We start from the raw sequence: 18,806 nt of genomic DNA on the forward strand, positions 1-18,806 counted from the left end.
CATGTTGTTTCCTGTTAAGCAAGTACAGAGCTCAAAGAAAACACTCCCTATCTGCCGCTATCTTGGCCATGCGCCCCTACTTTGTATAATCTTAACAGTTTGTAATCTGTTTTTTAAAATAAATAATTATATATATATATATTTCATATATAGTGTAGCAAATTTCCAAAATCCCTAAGAAATATGTCATATGTTTAATATCTGTTCACTTTATACAATTCTTTGCAGCTTTAATAAGTTTATATTCAATAAAAATGGCTGCAAACTATATCCCAATATATTTTTTCACCAAATTATTATGTTCATTGCAATTTTATTTCATAAGATTTTGTGTTGTGACTCAAAAGTAATTAAAATGTATAGTCTAATTTTTCCTGTGAAGAAACGTGCCAGATTCGTCAACACACCATAGCATCTAAAGTACGGTGAGGCTCAGATGAGTTGCTCTTTCAAAGCCTTACAAAGGAATATACACATTTCCCTTACGCCCATGGCAGTATATACATAACAGAACAATAGGGAGGACAGAGAGAAGGCTGGCATGCCCCAGGGTGTGACAGTGTTATCATTCCTTCACTTCTCACCTTCAGTGTGAGCAGCATGGACGGGAAATCCCGCTGGTCTCCGACAAGCATTGCATTACTGATGATTGGCAGTTCCTTCTTCACTGCATTCTCCACTGGGGCCGGTGGAATTTTCGAACCCCCGGATGTGATGACTAGTTCTGCAGATAATCGGAGATAAGATGTTGATGATGTCTAACAATAACCACATAACACCACATTTACTAGATAAAAAAGCACGCCCCATACTGTTCCATCCGAATGATCTCTCACACAATTGTATTTGTATAGTTACCCACACGCAAGACACAGCCTAGAACTGTGGGAGTGGAGGTTTGTGTTAAGGCAATGCACAGAGCAGGCACAGGGTAATTTGTGCTCATGGTTCTGAATGAGGCTTATATGAGTCCATGGCAGATTGTCAAATGTTCAAAAATGCCCTAAGGTTTCTCTATGGATCTTCTTAGCATGGCAGCACCAAGGGCTGGCCCAGTGTCGATGACCTGTGCAGGCTTAATGAAGGTTGGCTAAACTGTTAAAAACACCTGATTACATAAAGGTGTTCCTATGACTCCGTTTTCTTGAGAGAGGTCTGGTAGGATACCATATTTAAGTTAAAGGAGATGGCAGCTTAGCATTGCATGTAGTGCCAGTGTGCGAGTCAGATGACTCTAATAGGCATCCAATTAACACACGCAGACCTTGAATCAACTACACAATTTGCTCAACTACAAAAACCATACTGATGCCCATGCAGTAATTGCAAGTTGGATGCTCGCTATTTCAAGCATCTCTACTTCTAGTCCTTGATATACTGTCAAATATTGAGATGCCACATTATTGCAACACTTTCAACTAAAAGTCACATGACACCGCAGCTGGCCACTGCTGCTCTTCAAGAGTCAGGACTTGTAGGAAGCGTTCTCGACAGCAGCATGAGGTACCTATCCATGCATGTTTGCTGAAAGCAACAGTTGCTCTTAATTAAAGAAGCTGAGTGTTGTATATTGGCTTTCCCTGCACCCTGCCCTGTATGCTTGGAACGCTGTGTGAGAGAATGTTATGTTATGAATGGTTCTGTGCATGTCAGATGAGAAGATGGGTTGCCCGGGAGAGGATGCCGGTGGATGTTCTGTCCCTACGTACAGACCTGAAGTACCTGGAGCTGGTACATGAGTAAAGATGTTTCCTGTTCCTACACTGGTCGAGCTTTGCCTGGAACCCAAATCAACAGTCAGCATTTCTCAGTTGAGATTATGTTGTCCCATGAAGGTAATGGAGAGTAACTCGGCCAACCCTCACATAGCATATGGCCATTGAGAGTCCGTGTGTTACTCAGGAGGGCCTACTGCATACCTTAGGCTTTCTGGCTGAAGCCAGAGCATCTGCAGTCTGACCCTGAAGCTGCGCTTCTGTGGGAGAAACATACAGCTGTTGTTTTAGCTTGTATTACTGCACCAGTCACGACTTGCCAATGTGTTTGAGTAGGGGGAGTTGCAGGGTGGCTCTACTTCATGGGCATTACCATGTATAGCCACTCGTTTTAATAACAACATCACCCTATATCCATCTGAAAGCGACTATCTCTGTTGGAAGCTATTTCGGTGAATCCGCAAACACACAGCAAACATTTTATAGCGGAGGATTTCTTTTTCCGTGACGTTCTTCTCGGTCCAATGGGGCATTTTGACTCTAGAGTGAACTGACAGAAGATCTGTCAGGGCCAGTGGACACTATGCTGCGAACACATTACAAGATGGAAGTTCTGTGCAGCTGGTGTTAGCCTTGTCCTATAATATATACATGTTGCAATTCACAATAATTGAGAGGTTGGCAAAGTGTAGTCCACCAAGACCATCAAAAGCATCACCACCTAACTTGATATGAGCTCTGAGAGTATCTCATCACTAGAAAAATAACCAATCTTAGACACCTGCTTTAGTGATCTGGGAGACAATTCTTCTGCCGCCTCCTGTAGTGCTTTTTCTCTCTACAGTCTTTTTGAACATTTGCAAACTGCGCCAATGTAAGGAGTCTTGAACTCTGTGAAGTATTGACAAAATGTCATCCTGAGAACACGTGTCTGTCTGTTCCAATCTGTGCATATGCAGCTTCTGCCCTGGCAACACGCTTTACTACTTGCATCTTTTCTTACCTTAAGCTTCCTTGTTTATTTATTTATTTATTGATTTACTGGTTATTTGTAAGGTACCGGCTGCAGAAACTCCTTGCATTGCACCCCCAAAGTTAAAGAGAAAGGGAGTGGAAGTCCCATTATTCTTAGCTCCAGGGAGATTCAGAGTGGAGAAGTGCAAATGGTGTGCGCAATGGAGCAAGAAGTGCAACAGTGTAGACAACAAGAAGTGCAATAAAGAAATGCAACGTAAAGATCAAAGAATGCGTACATGACAAGATCAAGACTGCTAGCCATAGCTGGCCATAGCAAGCACAGTAATGAGAGAAGTGTTTTCATGATTCTTTTCTGATGAAGCCATTGATTTCTTCCAATCTCAAAGAGGAGGACATCCCAGGGAAGATGGCCTGTTTTGTCTAAGGATTTCCCAGCAAGACATTGTTTTCCTAAAGGGCCGATAAGATGATCATCTTCGGGATCATTGACGAGTATATGTCTTGCCCTTCGAGCAGAGGTAGACAGGCCCATGAGCCCTTTAAGCTCTGTGTAGGATACAAGGTGATTTACCTTCAATTGGACCTGGTACAGGGAATCAATGTCAGACAATCTGAGCCTGTGCGATCGTTTGGTTTCAGATCCATGACTAGTCGGACTGCTTTGATTTGAGTCAACTGCCGTTGGTGGATGCGCTTTTTTGCTTGGCCTTAGTAAAGGCAGTTGCAGTAATCTAAGCAGCATGAAATGGCGACTGTGGCAAGTCTCTGTTGTGTTATGTTCAAGGGTTGGATTATGCATCTGAGATTTTGGGTTGCAAGTTGGATTTTTGGTAATCTCATGGATCTGCTGGAACAAGAATGAAGGTCAAAGAAAAGAGCAAGATTATTTGCAGACTCCGATCGGGAAGTGGAGGGAATCAAGGAAGAGGGCCAGGTACCCAGAAGAGTAGGAGGGACAGAGGTACCATTGTTTGTTTTTATGTGTTTAGATGCAGACTTGTTTACATGATATTTTCCTGGATTTCCGGTAGGCAATTTGAAATGACGGCAATGTCCGAGTAGGTCGTAGAGATTGATGGGGATTTGCTAGTCATCAGCTAATGGTTTCGAGTAAGTATTGAAGAGTTTATGGGAGAGAGCAGAGTCTTGAGGGACCACGAGGCTGAGGCACCAGCGAGAAATGAACCTATGCACGACTGAGAAAGTCTCTTGTAAGAAATTGGGAGATCTAACTGCAGGTAACACTGTCAACAACACAGGAATGTGTCAGGTGATTGAGGAGGGTCTCCGGAGGGTCTTCCCTTTGGTATGGAAGAGCAGTTTCAGTGCCTCTATGGGTGTGAAAACCAGACTGATTATCTGTGACTTTAGGTATTCTCCATTAGTTGAACAGCAGCTGCTTTTTCGACGATCTTAGAGAAAAGGACATAGTACAGCAAGATCTCTGGGTCAACATGCAATTTTGAGGGTAGTGGTCTAATGTGAGATTCCTTGAGTGGCAAGGCATTGGAGCGCAAGGATAGAGAAAGGTTAATCAGAGTTGAGGAGATGTTTTCCTCATTAGTTTTAGCCATGAGGCAACTTGTTTAGAAGAAGCTTTTAATTTGTTAGTCATCTTTGAAGCATCATCAATAGATATACATTTGAAGGCTGTGAAGGAGACAGCTGCTGTAGACTCCGCGATGGGCAGGAAAGTAGATAGTCAGTTTAGCAATGGCGAGATTATGGTCTTAATTTTTTTAGTGAAAAAAAAAGGAGAGGTGGACCGCAAGGGACTGGGAAGAGGCCAGCCAAGACAAAGTCGTCCTAGTTGGGTGCTGGAAGTTAATGTCAGATCCTTAACACTTCAGCTTCACGAGTGTTACAGTGTAAGGTGTGGTCATACAGAAATGCTTTACTTTTGAATATCAGAGCTTTGTGCCTTTTTGATGTCAAAGGCATGTTTTTTTCTCATCATGTTCTTTGGATTTCTAACAATGTGGTTGCAGGTGCCAGAGATGGCCTTCTTTGTAGGTGCAGCTCAGGATCAATTCAGGAGTTAGTTTTAACCCTTGGCTTGTATTTCTTGCATAGAATTGAAGTGATGCTGTCCAGGCTTTTTGAAAGTTCATCTGAAAGGAAGGAGGGGGCAGATCTGGCTGCCGGGGATGTCCCTTTTCATGGGGCCTGTTTTGATGAAGCCCAGATCAGGCCAGAGTAAGCATCAGTATGCTGCCGGTTCAATGACTTGGCAGAGTAACCACTCAGATATCTGCTCAGTGAACTCTTGTAAGGCTTCTAGTAAATAAGGTATAAGTCTCTTCAAGGATCTGTATAAAATTGCTGGTACAAGTTTCACCATTTTCCAGTTGTAAGACTTACCTTGGGAAAAAGCTGTGTGAATCATAGACCTCCACCAATCTCTAATTCTTTCTAAACATTTTCTGTCTTTTAATAGACACATGACTCCCTTTTAATCATATGAAGGAATAAGAGTGATATCTGGCATTTGGTTTTCACATTTGTTTAACTTATCTGTGATACCGTATCTGACCTTTCAACAGCCTTTCTGGAAGACACGCTATGGTCTGACGGACACATCCGGAGGGAATTGGCAACCATTGAATTGTTTTGCTGGATTATGTTTTTCTTTGACACGTGGCTGATGGCTTGTGCTCCTCTATCCCTGATGCTTAAGTAGCAATGTGTAATAGGACTTTCGGGCTGTCCAGGCCCTCTCACCGTTTTATGGGACATGATCGGCAGATGCTATAATAGAGGCTTCCGATCCCAGTACCTATCATGCTCTAGTGCCAGGGTCACAGAAGGCATGAGGCCTTCCAGGGTGCCCGTCTAAAGTCCTCTTCAGACTTGGCAAATAAGGGGGTGGGCAGAAATCTGGCATAGCAAATTGAAAAGTAATCCTTGCGTTTAGACTGTTTGCCTACAACCTGCAAAGTCTGCCATCTTGTGGTCCTGTAGTGTAATGTCTTATTAGGATATTCTGGTCAAAAAAACTTTTTTTATGTAAAACCTAATACTATAAAAGCCCACATTACAAGTTTTGCATTGTGGAAACAGTGCCAGTAAAAGTAACGGTAATTCTGTGACTGCCACTTTTCCCGCACTGCAAAACTACAAGTTTGCTGGTGGATGTTCAATGACTTACCTCCAGCCGAAAGCTGGAGGTAAATCAGGTCCCCACCAGCAAAAACTGCAGGGATTTCCGGTAATAATACCTGCAATGTCTTCCCATGGAGTCCTATCCATTGAATGGGGATTGTCCGCCTTTGCCAGGACCTGGAATATCCCAGAATTACCAGGATATCAGGTGCCAGTAACAGTAGGTCCGTTTCCGGGCATCCTGCCAATATTACTAGCGGGATACCGGGAAACTCATAATGAGGATCTATATAAGGAATGCTGCCTCTTTTTTTTTTATAAAGACACCTCTAGGTTGTTGTTGATTAAAGCTTCTGGCTTCATAATGCAGCCCCTCCCAGCCCCTTGCACATGAGGTGGTTGGCAAGGTCACTGCTATACCATAAATCACAGCTTTCCCGGAGTGCCAGATTTGAATTTTTACTGGTGAGTTCAGAATCCTTTGCTTCATGAAAAAGTGTCTTACAGTGGGGGCACTTTTCCATTATAACATGCACCTTTGAATCAGGCCCTGAGTCATAAACATGTCAGTGTAATAAACTACAGATTGGCCTCACCCAGGAAGCAGAGATTGAACGCATGCATAGTTGCCTTGCTGTTGCATTGCCATTACCTTTGTGTATTAACTGCTTTTGTTTTTAACCGATAGAGATCCTGTTTGTGTGGGCAATATACCACGCTTGTGCTGTGTGTTTATTTCTTCATAACGGTGAACTCTATGTACCCCAGCTCATGCTAGTAAGCTTTACTCTGTATGTCACCTAACAAGCCTTTGTTATGCACAGTGTCTGGGAAATGGGGATTTAATGTAGCAAAGCGTTCCACGCTATGACCTGATGGGAATGGCCAGCCAGCCCACTGGCCAGAGAAAAATTACCCTTGGCCAATATGACCCACGTCTTCTAAAATCGCTATAAATACATTTAAGTAATTGACCAAATTAGGCATACTTGGCTGTCACTTGTCGGAGGACAGACAGAGTATCCCGATTGGGCAAGTGAGTTGCACATTTATCCATCCAACCCCTCATCGTGTATTCCCGGCAGCCACACAATACATACGGGGGTCATTATGAGTATGCTGGTCCAGAAATAAGGTGATTGTAACAAGGTCCTATGGACTCCATGGGAATGGGAACTTACTACTACACCGCCACCCATAATATCCCGATGATACCGGGATACCGAGCAGAGGAAACGGTATTCCGAGATTGCCGGTAAGCCGCTGGTACTACTGGCGGCTTATTGGCAATCTCGTAATGACTCCCCACTGCGAGTGTTTTACACTGTACCCACGTGTCTGTTCAATCAAAGTACACATGCAAGAAAGGCCGGCCATCCTTCCGATCTACAACTAGGGACAGTTGTTACATAGAATATTTTTTATACCGCAGTATATCATTTGAACAAATGATTTGTGCTATGTATGTACTCTGGAATGTCTCAAAAGCCGAAGAGAAACAAGGATCATCTAAAAGTCCATGGATACCATGCTGCACATTTGGAATGCACTGGGCAATGGGTAACAACCCATCACTACACTGAGAGGGGCCTGAGAGACATTTCACTGTTGAGTACGCCCTTGACAATCATGGTTATTAGGTCTGCTGCATCTGAGCACCATTGGAAATATCGCTTACCATAAGGGTTTGATTTCAACACGAAGGATCTATAATGGGACAAGCATTTACAGGAATGCCTTCAGGTCACCATTTCAGAGGGGCAGGAAGCCATTTCTAAGTCTGAGTTCTTTGGAGAGTGTTTGATGTCAACCACACTAACCAGATAGCAACTTTATGCAAAATGTGCACCCACTGACTTTGCTGGCATGGATTGGAAAGAAGGAGTTGTTTTAATCTCTTTGAGGAGCTAGCCCATGTAAAAGAGGGCTTATCTTTTACCTGTGTGTGTGATGTACAGTAACAAATCATGTTCATGGTTTATCAATAATTGAGTGTAGGATTTGGAAGACATTTCTCCCGTAATTTCTGTTTAGTAAGTGAGCTACATCTTTAAAAAATGTTGAGATGCCCAAACATGCAAGAATAACTCAAGCCTGGGTAACATCTCTGAGGGGGCGCCCCTCTAGCAAAGGTTGTGAGAACTAAAATCAATTGTTATCCATTGTGGGAGGATCTCACAGAGGGATTGGCTTTGTTGGATCAGCTACTTCTACAGACTACTTCTCATCCTATGGGCACCTCAACTTAAACCCACAGGGCTTCATAGCTCATTGTTTTGGGAACTCTGATTTCGCAGTGGAAATGGTATCGGAGTGTTAGGGAGAATTCTCTGTTTAGGCTGAAATTCCTAACCTAGTGAGTCCCCCAGCAGCTTTGCTGGACTTCTGGAGTTTGTTTTTTTCATCCTGCCAAGAGTGAGACTCTTTTTCTCCCACTTTTGGACATGATTTGTGGTATTTCTTTGAATGTTAATGTGTTCTATGGGGTCTTTTACTACGTAGGGTCTCATGTGTTTTGCCATGTGTGTTACACAGCACCCTCCGTGCCGTAACACTGGAGTGTCCTAGGTGACCCCCACCATAGACTCCATAACCTGGGACTGACTACTGTCTCCCAGGGCATGTAAAGTCACCATTGGCTTTACTAGACCTAAATTTACTAACAGAACCAGTACAAACCATCCTATTGTGGACGTACTGGTAGGGGTAATTCGATTACCCCTGGGTCTGTTATTTGAGGCGGCACTGTCCCGTCCCCCCCCGGCGAGTTTTGGCTGGTGGCAGTGGATACTACTTTTTATATTCGACCGCGAATATATTCCTATGGGATTTTCCCATTGTCTGAGGCTAATACTTTTTTCACATTAGTCTCTAACATACCGCCGGTTTATTTAATTAAAAGGAATTCACCGGTTGGTATTTTCTGCCAGAACTCGGTTTTTAAAATGGCGTATGTGTTCGCCTGTGTAACTCCAAACCAAAGGTTGAGCCCTTTGTTCCACTTTTGGCGGGCTTCTGCACAGAGGCCCCTCCAAAGTAGTGCCATTCTGTCTGGGTACCACAGGGGGTGTGGGAGGGGGTTTAGGCACCCTGGACTGAGTTGCCTTGCCAACTCAAGTCGCACTCTGGTGTGATTGGCCCAAGTGGTGAGCCATCCCGCTCACCACTTAGCGTGTTTTGATTGACAGCTAGGCTGAATGAATGGGGGTTTTCTGCATACAAGCAGGGCTTTTGGGACTGGATCTTCAGAAGTTGCCACAGGACCTAAGAATCCGATGAGGGTAAAGCTGAGCCGACCTGTAACGACGACACCTCCGGTTGAGCCCTGCTGAACCGACTCACCACTTCCCAACGACAGAGGAGATCTCCCGGCTGGAGAGTCTTCTTCCCCTGACTGGTGGGAACAACCAGTCCCCTTTGCTTTTTCTTCGCTTCCGGGGCGTAGTGGTCGAATTGCCCGTGCTGAGCACCCCGGCAACCGGATAGCCACTAACCACTGTACCGCGACCAAAAGGTGGTGCCTTGTGACTGAGCACTCCGTGGCTGGTCTCTTCCCTGGTGGTGCAACGATCTTCAACTTTCCTCTACGACGAGATCATCTCTTCTTCTGGCAAAGCCCCAACTTGCATCCACTACCAGGAACAACTGCCCCCGCCGGAGCTGTCTCTTCACTTTCAAGGTACTGTGTCCGCCTGGCTTCCCTTGTGACGGTTAGCGTGAGGTGTCTTAAATCCTTCCCTTTCCACTGGGTCGCCTTCAGACCTTCTTAACTTTTGTTCTAAAACTGGTCCATCATTTCTGTGACATTTTGCTACAAAGACTTGAAGAGCATTTCCACTGTGATACTTTTGGGACACATCGCCTTGCCTCTCTCCGAGTGGGCCTGGCCTCTGAACTTTGTGATCTACAGTAGACCCTGCCTTGCTTGCCTTGCATTTGCTTCGTAAAAGTGTTGGTACTGAGTTGGTTTCATACCCTGCCTTTTTCTCTCCCTTTCTAACGAATACTAGAGTGCCATCTAGGTGAAGCACTCACCTCTGTCTGCAAATAAGTGGTGTCTTTGAACCTAGACTTGTCGAAATATTGTTATGGGATTGATATATACTTATAGTAACTGTGATTGAAGTTGTTTGCCATATTAGGGTCAGTGGCCCTCATTACGACCCTGGCGGAAAGCGACTGACCGGAGCGCCACAGCGTAAATAGCGTTTCCGCCATTGCACGAAGGAGCAAAGTGCGGCCCATTCCGACCCATCGGGCACGAGCACCACGGCATGGCGGAAGTGCAAAGTCCGCGATGGCGGAAATGACCCCAAAACGGCCCACACCGCCGCCGTACGGCGCCCTAGGTGCAATACCGCCACCCCTCTTAGCGGTCACCGCAGTGTGCGCCTACCGGAAAGTACGGTGCCCGGAAATATACGGAAACGGAAGCTAAAACATGGGCCCGGAACGGGAAACATCCCGGCGTACACCTATAAATACACTAAAACCACACAACCACTAAAATCACAACCCTGAAACACACCCCAACCCGTCAACCACCCTAGCGAAACCAAGAAAAATGGGAAAAGTAGCGAAGAAAGCGTGCGACCGCAAGCGGCAGGTCCACTTCTCCCGTGAGGAACTCACCGTGCTAACAGAGACCCTCCAGGAGAATGCTGCCGTCGTCTTCTGCACGCAAATGACCAGGACGGCACTTGCAAACAAGAAGGCCATATGGGCTCTGGTGGCACAGCGGGTAAGTGCGGTGGGGACCGCACCCCGCACCCCACAGCAATGCCGCAAGCGATGGGACGACCTGCGGATACGCGTCCGCAGCATACTCTCTGCCAACCGCAACATTGCCACAGCCACCGGGGGAGGTCCTGAATCACCCATCAAGTTGACCCCCTGGGAAGAAATCTGTGCCTCCACCATCGGAATGGAGAGCATAGAGGGAGTCGGAGGGATGGAGAAAGGAGTGCAGACATCCGAAGATTCAGGTAGGTGGCCCAGATAAAACAATGCCAAATCCACACAGTCCATCCATGTGAAGTACCATGCGTCCACATAGTGCAACAGAAACACATGTCCAGGAGAACGTCCACACACATCGGCCTGATAGCGCACGTTAAAACCCACAATAAATACATAAATAATTAAAAACCCCTAATACACGCACTACACGTGCAGCAGGCACACCCTAACTGCAGGCTGCCAAACAACTGCACCCTCACTCCACACACAAATCAAAGCACCTCCAAGGCCCCGACCCAAATCACCCTCAGGTACCACCCCAATGCATGTGATACAATGCCATTCCAATTCCCACAGACCCATCAATAACCCTCGCCCTCCTTTACTCCACCACAGGGTCCGATCCAAACGACGAGCTACAGGACACCCCTACCAGCACACCTGCAAAGAGGGCCAAGACCAACGGCCAGAGACCCTCCACCTCAGCTGCACGCATCAAGACACGGCAGCAGCACAAATCAGGTGGCAGCACAGAGGAGGGAACATCAACAGGCACCCCAGCAGCCAGCATGCCCACAACACCACCACCACAGGTCCCCCCAATGGATGCCACAGAAGGCACTGCCTCTGGTGGCAGCAGCACCATAGGTGACACCCCATTGATGGCAGCATGCTCGGACACAGAAAACGGGGATGCCGAAGTCAGATCCATCCATGACCTGTCCCAATCCCTCTGTCTGTCCCATCCCGTACAACATGAGGATACCACGCAGGGGCACCCACAAGACGACGACTGGCCATCCCCCACAAGCCCTGTGGCAAGGCAACATGAGGACAACAGCCCCTCTGTGACACCCCCGCAAATGGCCATGGCCCAGCAGAGGCAACAGTCCCTCGACCAGTTGATCGAACAACAGCAGCAACTGGCCACGCTCCTCAAGGACCATGCTGATGAATGTGGGGCCACTAAGGCAGACATAGAAACATCAACTGAGACACTTAGGGCACAAATCGAGAGTAGCACCGAGAGCCTGAGAGTCCAAATGGAGAGTAGCACCGAGAGCCTGAGAGTCCAAATGGAGAGTAGCACCGAGAGCCTGAGAGTCCAAATGGAGAGAAGCACCGAGAGCCTCAGGGGGGAACTGCATGCGACGGCCAAGGACGTATGTGCCGAACTTGCCGCAGTGCGCCGTGTGCTCACTGAGCTCTCGCAAACCCTTAGGGACATGCATGGACGTGAGCAGGCAGACACATCATCCGTTGCAAGTTCCGTCCAGGGCAGCCCCCAACGTAGATCTGGAAGGAACCTGCGCTCCACAGGCAGGGGTGCCCCTGATACCCGCAGAGGGGGCATGCAATAGCGACAGCCCACTGACAATGAGCATCTTTGGACACTGGTGTTCGGGGGGGAGGTAGGAGGGTGGAGGGGGTGTGTTGGGCTCACTTGGGTGGCGGGTCGATAGGGTGTTCAACATGACCTCACATATGCCATAAAAAGTGCACGATCAACCAATGAGATGTGTGGACATTGATCTTTGTGTACTAGGCCATCATAGGCGTACAGTCCATATTGTGCATGTCCCAGACACACGCAGTGCCACGAGTCCCGTGTCCATGTATCAGCCACCAGGCGTGAGTGCTAGAAGCATACATCAATGAGATGCTGACGAATGTCACGGGCCTCCGGTGCCTCGCAGACTCCATGAGGTGCTGCCACATCCCCACCCTCATCATGACCATCTTCAGGTGCTTGCAGTTCTGCGTCAGGGGGCATGGGCACATTTCTACGTACGCACATGTTGTGGAGCATGACACATGCCATCACCATCTTTGCAACCTTCTCATGGCGGTACAGGAGTGCCCCGCCAGACCTGCTGAGGCAGCGGAAACGGCCCTTCAGTAGGCCGAATGCCTGTTCTATGACTACACGGGTACGTGAGTGGGCATGGTTGTAGTCCTCCTCATGCTGGTCCCGTGGGTTCCGGACTGGTGTGAGGAGCCATCTCTTCAGTGGATATCCAGCATCACCTGTATGTGGACGAGAAACGTATGATGTGGAATGCCATTGATACGTACGCACACCCCCCCCCTTCCTGCCAGGTCATTGCCAATTCATCATGCATGTAATGAGACTCACCGAGTAGCCAGGATCTGTTCCCTGCGTGTCGCTCCATGTAGCGTGGTATAGTAGAGTTCCTCAAGACCATAGAATCATGGGTTGATCCAGGGAATCGGGCACAACAATGTGTAATGATCCTGTTGGAGTCACACACCATTTGTACATTCAGGGAATGAAATTGTTTTCGGTTGCGGTACTGGGCCTCCATGGCATGTGGGACGACCAATTCAACATGGGTGCAGTCGATGGCACCAATGCAACCCGGTATGCCGGCAAGTGCATGGAATCCCACTTTCGTGTTTGTAATTTCCTGCTCCGAGCGTGGTAGGGAGATGTAGTCGTCTGCGTGCTGCAGGAGGGCATCGAGCACTTGCAATAGTGTCCGTGAGAACAGTGGCTGAGAAATGCCATGCAACTGTCCGACTGTGTGCTGGTAGGTGCCTGTGGCCAGGAAGTGGAGTACAGACACCACCTTCAGTAGGGGTGGGATGGCGGTTGGGCTATCTATCATGCTGACAAGGTCAGCCTGTGTCATGTCCACAATGGCGGCTATGGTGTCCCGGTCCAGACGGTAGAGGGTGTGGATCTGCTCATCAGTGAGGTTGAACGGATGTGCTCGGAGGCGTGGGATTGCGGGCTGCCTGCGTGGTGGTAGTGGCTGTGCTGGTGGGCCTTGCTGGCCCTGCCTTGGCCTCCTCCTCCTCCTGCGTCTCCTCCGTGCTGCTGGTTGTAGTTGGTGTTCGTCTTCTTCTTGGAGTTGGAGCACTTGCAGTGCTATCAGGTCCCCCAGGGCCAACATCGCGAGTCCTGCCGGTAGCATTTCGGTGTGGTTGTGGGAGGAGACTGGCTGTGCAATTTATGTGTTTTCAGGCTGTATGGCCTCCACCTGTGGTGATTCATTCCACCTGTGCAAACTGCTCTCCCCTTTGGCCGAGCACGTCACGCGCACAACGCTGCAATTCGGGGAATGGTATCTTGCTATTGCTATCATGTATTTGTACCCGATGGCCGTGTAAGATTGGTTGATATGTTCATTCTGCTGTGGTCCCATTGTTTCCCATACTATCTTTGCAGTCGCGAACAGACTTGTGAAGGGTCAGTGGAACGTAGTACTCGAGTAACGGTGGGCCCTCATGCATCACAGTACCGAGTTGCAACGACGGGCGGGGCGTCCCATTCGTGGGTGAAGGCAGTTGCCATTTTCACACACAGCCGCACTCGATGGAATAATTAGTGATTTCAAACGGCCACAGATGCCTTTCCGACGTGGTGTTGCAAATGAGGAATTCGAAGGGCGGCGCTTTCGGTTTCCAGCTAGCGGCGAGGAGATGCCCACAGGTCTGACTGCAAATATAACGTTCTATTTTTCAATGTCCTTGAGACAGGGCCCATGGCGAGGGAGCAATGATTGATATGAATAGATTGGGATGCGCAATAGCTACGTGGGCGATGAGGCCGGCCGTTCCCAAATACATGTTACTTCACAACACTGGAATTACGGGCTGGGGCACTGTGGATTTTGCAGGCTGCATAACGCACAGACTCAATGGATGTTTCTAATGTTATGTGAGTAATTATTCAGGCGTTTTGATCCCGGGATGAGGGAATGATGAATGGATGCATGGGCAGGTGATTTGATACAGAGTTTGCCATGTACAGGGCTTCTTGGGATCTATCCGCCTCCCCTACGCTATGTGATGCAGGGCTGCCATAGTGGGACCATCGTCTATCTGGCCTTGTTGAGCCCTCCCTGTCTCGAGGCGCCCTCAGACACTTGTGTCCATGCACGTTAACATTCCCATCTGATGGATTCTGTTTTGACAGACGCATGCACAGGTACACTCGTTTGTGATGGTGTTTGCACCTCGATATAGATGGTTATGAGTCGCAAGTGGTTTTGGGGTGGTGATGATCCTTTTGAGTGGGCTAGCATGCATATGGCTGTGGATTTCGTGTGATCATTGAAGTGAGTTGTTCGAATGTAGTTCTGATGGCCATTCTGTTCTTTTTCTTTTCTTTTGGTTGACAGGTATCTCCTCCCCTTTTACCACTGCCATCTGTATGCCACTCCTGCAGATGGATTTTACTCCCGACACCTGCTGCTTCGTGTTAATCAGTGGAGCAGCATTACGGTCTTATGGGACGATCGCCAATGGCCCACATGCCCTTACGCAGTACTGGTGGCTCGGAGCAACATTTCGGCCTTTCAGCTGGACTAGTGCCTCCCCATTGGGACGGCCCTGCGGTTCTGTGCGCTTCCATGTTGCCTTTTCGTACGTGAATGTGGCTCTGTGTACCATGGGGGAACAGGGCGACACACAAGTAGTGGCTGGTCATTTCTTGCGGATGCAGCCCACAATGGTGATTAGTGTTTTGGAGTTCATGGCCTGATGGCTGTATGGGCTTGGTGACTTTGATGTGCATAAATTTCTATTCTGATTTGGCCCGTGTAGCGTTTTTCTTTGCAAGTGATGTGGCATATGCCTATTTGGGGGGCGATGTATTGTGAGGAGATCTGCATTGGGTTCCAGCTTCGGGGTTTAGTTGCGTGGTACTGTACTGGGCGCGTTTGCCTGCTAAGCCCGTGAGGTCAGGGATGGGGGCTGCCTATATGACAGTTTGAATGTTGTCATGCTCAGGGGCGGGGGATTGGGTTTTGTGTAACAGATGCCGGTCAGCCAGGTGACTGGTGGAATGATGTGATTTTCGGAATATTGCTGGTCACAGGTGCCTGTGTTTGCGTGCGTTTCTTGGTGGGGGACTGTGGTCATGTCCATTGTGATGGCTTCTGTATTCGTGCCATCTGTGCCCTGCAGCTCCCATTGGCCCCTCTTGTGTTTCATTTGTTCGTTGGCATGCATGGGTGACTTGTACATTTCAATGGTTGCATTGTGACTTCATTGCACCTACGGGGAGTTGTACTTTGTGGGCAGGGAGCGGTGTACAGGCACTCAGTGGGGCCGTTTACGGTTGATTCGCGATGCCGTACTTCTCGCCATGGCGGAATGGTACATTACGCCATGCCTGATGGCGTTAGGTACATGTCCGCTAGGGTCGGAATTGGCGTACCCTTGCGCCATGGTGGTGTTTGCGGTTTGGCATGGCGCGCGCGCGCGTGCTTGGTGCAGTTAGCGTTGGCGTTCACTACGGTGTCGCTAATGGCTTCGTACTTTGCGGTGACGGGTCATAGTCGCACCGAGCGCTATTCGATGGCGGTATTGCATTTCCGCCATCGTTTTTCGATTTCCGCCAGGGTCGTAATGAGGGCCAGTGTGTTTTTCATAGATGTGTTTTTAAATAAATAATTACATATCTTTACACCCAAGCTCTGATCCGTGTCTGCTTGTTCTACTGTGTAAATTGCCCTATCTTGTATACTCCATATACTGCCTAACTCGTCTTGAGAGAAGTCTGACTACTCAGCCACAGCTACCAGGTAAATCTGGGTGGTGCAGACTGCTACCAATTGGGTTTACTGCGAACTCCTGTAGTCTTAAACTTGTTGCAGTGGTCCCAGAGGGAACTGCACAGGTTTCTGCCTAACAGGGAGTTAAGCAGTAAGAGGAGGAAAATTAGCACAATCCGACTGGTGATCAATTGGCTGGATTATCTCTGTAGCATCAGGCATGGCATGTGTGGTCTACGAGCCCACAGGGCCCACCACTAAGGCCTCATCTAGGTCTTCTCTGTCTGAAGTAGCACGGTGGTGTTGCAGTCTAGGGCATACGATTCAGCATCCAGGACAGCTTCACCGTGGCCTTCTTCAGCCTTTCAGGGGATCTCTCAGATGTTGGCTGCCCTGCTGATTTGGTGCAATTAGGAAATTCTCCCAGGGTGTCAGAGTATATTCTGGTTGGGATTCTTTTCAGTACATCGGTTTTAGGTAGCTTCTTGCAATCTATCTGTAAAATCATCTTAGACGCAAGAGATTGTTAAAGTGTAATGTGTTCACAATTTAGGTTTTTTCTCCTTTATAGAGTCTGTATACTGACAACCTGGGTATACAACCTGGGTATCTGACATTATAAGACTGTTGTCCAGGTGCCCATTGATCCTCATTGGTATTCTTGTCTCTATTTCCCAGTCTCCTGATCAGCAAATGCTTGCTGGACTGCCCCACTTGGAAACTCAGTCCATAGCTTCCTCGAACTGTCACTCTTTGCAGCTGAATGTGAAACTGATGAGTGTGATCCATCTGTTTAAGGTTTGAGACGGATGTTCTGCCCCATGTTGTCTTCGGTAATGCTGAAACACTGATCAATCGGAAGGCGGGCATCGCTTTACAAATGATAACGTTGGCGGTGCAGGGAGAAAGTGCCAAACTGACCTTCTCTCATTATCTGTAGCAACTGGGAAACACTGAGTGTCTCCCTGTCTTTCTCCTGATAAGCTAGCCAAATGAGCTCTTCTCTTTTGGTGACGTATTTGAACAGCCGCTCTGTGATCTAGTCTGGTTGTACGGAATATCACTATTAATTTGTCTCTTAGTTTTGTACTGCCAAATGCTCCTTCCAAGGCACCCGTTCATTCTTTTGTAATGACCCCCTCCCTATCTATTCTCATGGCTTCATGTCCGATCAGCCAAATACTGGCAATCATTTTCTCCTTCCCAGATAAGCGGTTTTCCCAAAAACGTTCTCAATGTGGCATAATGTCCATGGTCTGGTTGCTTGTCGAGTACTGTGTCCACAGCCCAAACCACAGAAGCAGCTCTGGCTGTGAAAAATCTTTTTGCATGGTTTAGGGTCATTATATAGCAATCCTGGTGTGATTCCAGACCACTCATTTGCTGGACATTTGCCTAAGATCTTTACTGGGTACCCCACTTGAAACCAGTGACTAAGTCTTTACACCAACTCATCTGGGCCATTGCACATCATAACCCGATAGTTAACCTGATTGAGAATACACTCTTCACCTTCCTTCGAACTGCCTCTAATGGTGCCTTAAGCAGAAAAATAACATTGTTGAGCGCATTTAATGACACTTTCCCAATATGTGAACATACACACAGATCTCTGCAATGAGCGTTTACCTTGCTGAGCTATCTTCCCAACTAAGTGCATATTGTAAGAACATGTGAATCGAGCCACTTATGTGGTCATAGCAGTAGAATAGCATGTACTATCGTATAACAAATCTATAATTCAGGCCGAGCTTCACGTACTTAGAACATCCTGATTGATCTAAGACGTGTGGTTTTAAGATGGTGACTGTTGTACCTCTGTGATCCACGAATTCTGAATTGGGAAGGAAATCAACCTATCCCCTTCATTGATCGCTTGACGTAAGGCTAACCTTTTGTGCGGGAATTCATCTGTGGTTGGAAGATGTTTCCTTTAGCGTCTATGTTGGTTTCTATATTCATCCTAGGTTCGAGATGGGCAAAGGTATGGTTGAGATAATTAGAAGGTTTAATGATATTGTGATGTATGCAGATTTTAGTTCATGCCTTAATATGTTGCTCAAATTGATGTGTAGACTCATCCTGAAGAGGTAGGGGGAAATAAACTGTGTTGTCTTGGTAAAATAAAGTAATTTTGTTCAATCAATGGTAAGGTTTCATGTGGATGGTACTCTTTGGCTCTTGAGAACAACTTGCTAATTGATATCATGTTTTAACGGGTAGGAGTGAGCAAAGGCCCATATAAATGTGTTCATTAATGGCATTGATAATGGACATATACTTCACCTTTAATTCTCCCAGTGAGATACATAAATCCGTCATGGTCCAATTTGCCAAGATCTCCAGTATGAAGCCATCCATCCTCATCAAAGACCTTCTTTGTTATCGCTGCCATATTTAAGTAGCCCATGAAGATATTTCTCCCCCAGAAGCAGGTTTCGCCAATGCCATCTTCATCGGGCCTATAAATCCGTGTCTTGCATCCTGGGATTGTTTTACCACAGCTGAAACGAAGTGACATAGAAGT

General features: G+C 47.4%; 1 protein-coding gene across 6 annotated transcripts in view; it reads right to left on the bottom strand.

Moving 5' to 3' along the window:
- The window catches only part of LOC138511221 (long-chain-fatty-acid--CoA ligase ACSBG2-like), a 379,274-nt gene that overhangs the window by 40,427 nt on the left and 320,041 nt on the right, over positions 1 to 18,806 (bottom strand). For all 6 annotated transcript variants that reach the window (XM_069626758.1, XM_069626757.1, XM_069626756.1 and 3 more), the window contains 2 exons: positions 18,566 to 18,783; positions 585 to 724 (listed from right to left, as the gene is read on the bottom strand). In XM_069626758.1, coding sequence (XP_069482859.1) covers positions 585 to 724; positions 18,566 to 18,783 — 358 coding nt within the window. The remainder of the gene's footprint in view (positions 1 to 584; positions 725 to 18,565; positions 18,784 to 18,806) is intronic.

The sequence above is a fragment of the Ambystoma mexicanum genome, chromosome 6p (assembly GCF_040938575.1).
Source record: "Ambystoma mexicanum isolate Mex_15411 chromosome 6p, UKY_AmexF1_1, whole genome shotgun sequence".
Classification (NCBI taxonomy): domain Eukaryota; kingdom Metazoa; phylum Chordata; class Amphibia; order Caudata; family Ambystomatidae; genus Ambystoma; species Ambystoma mexicanum.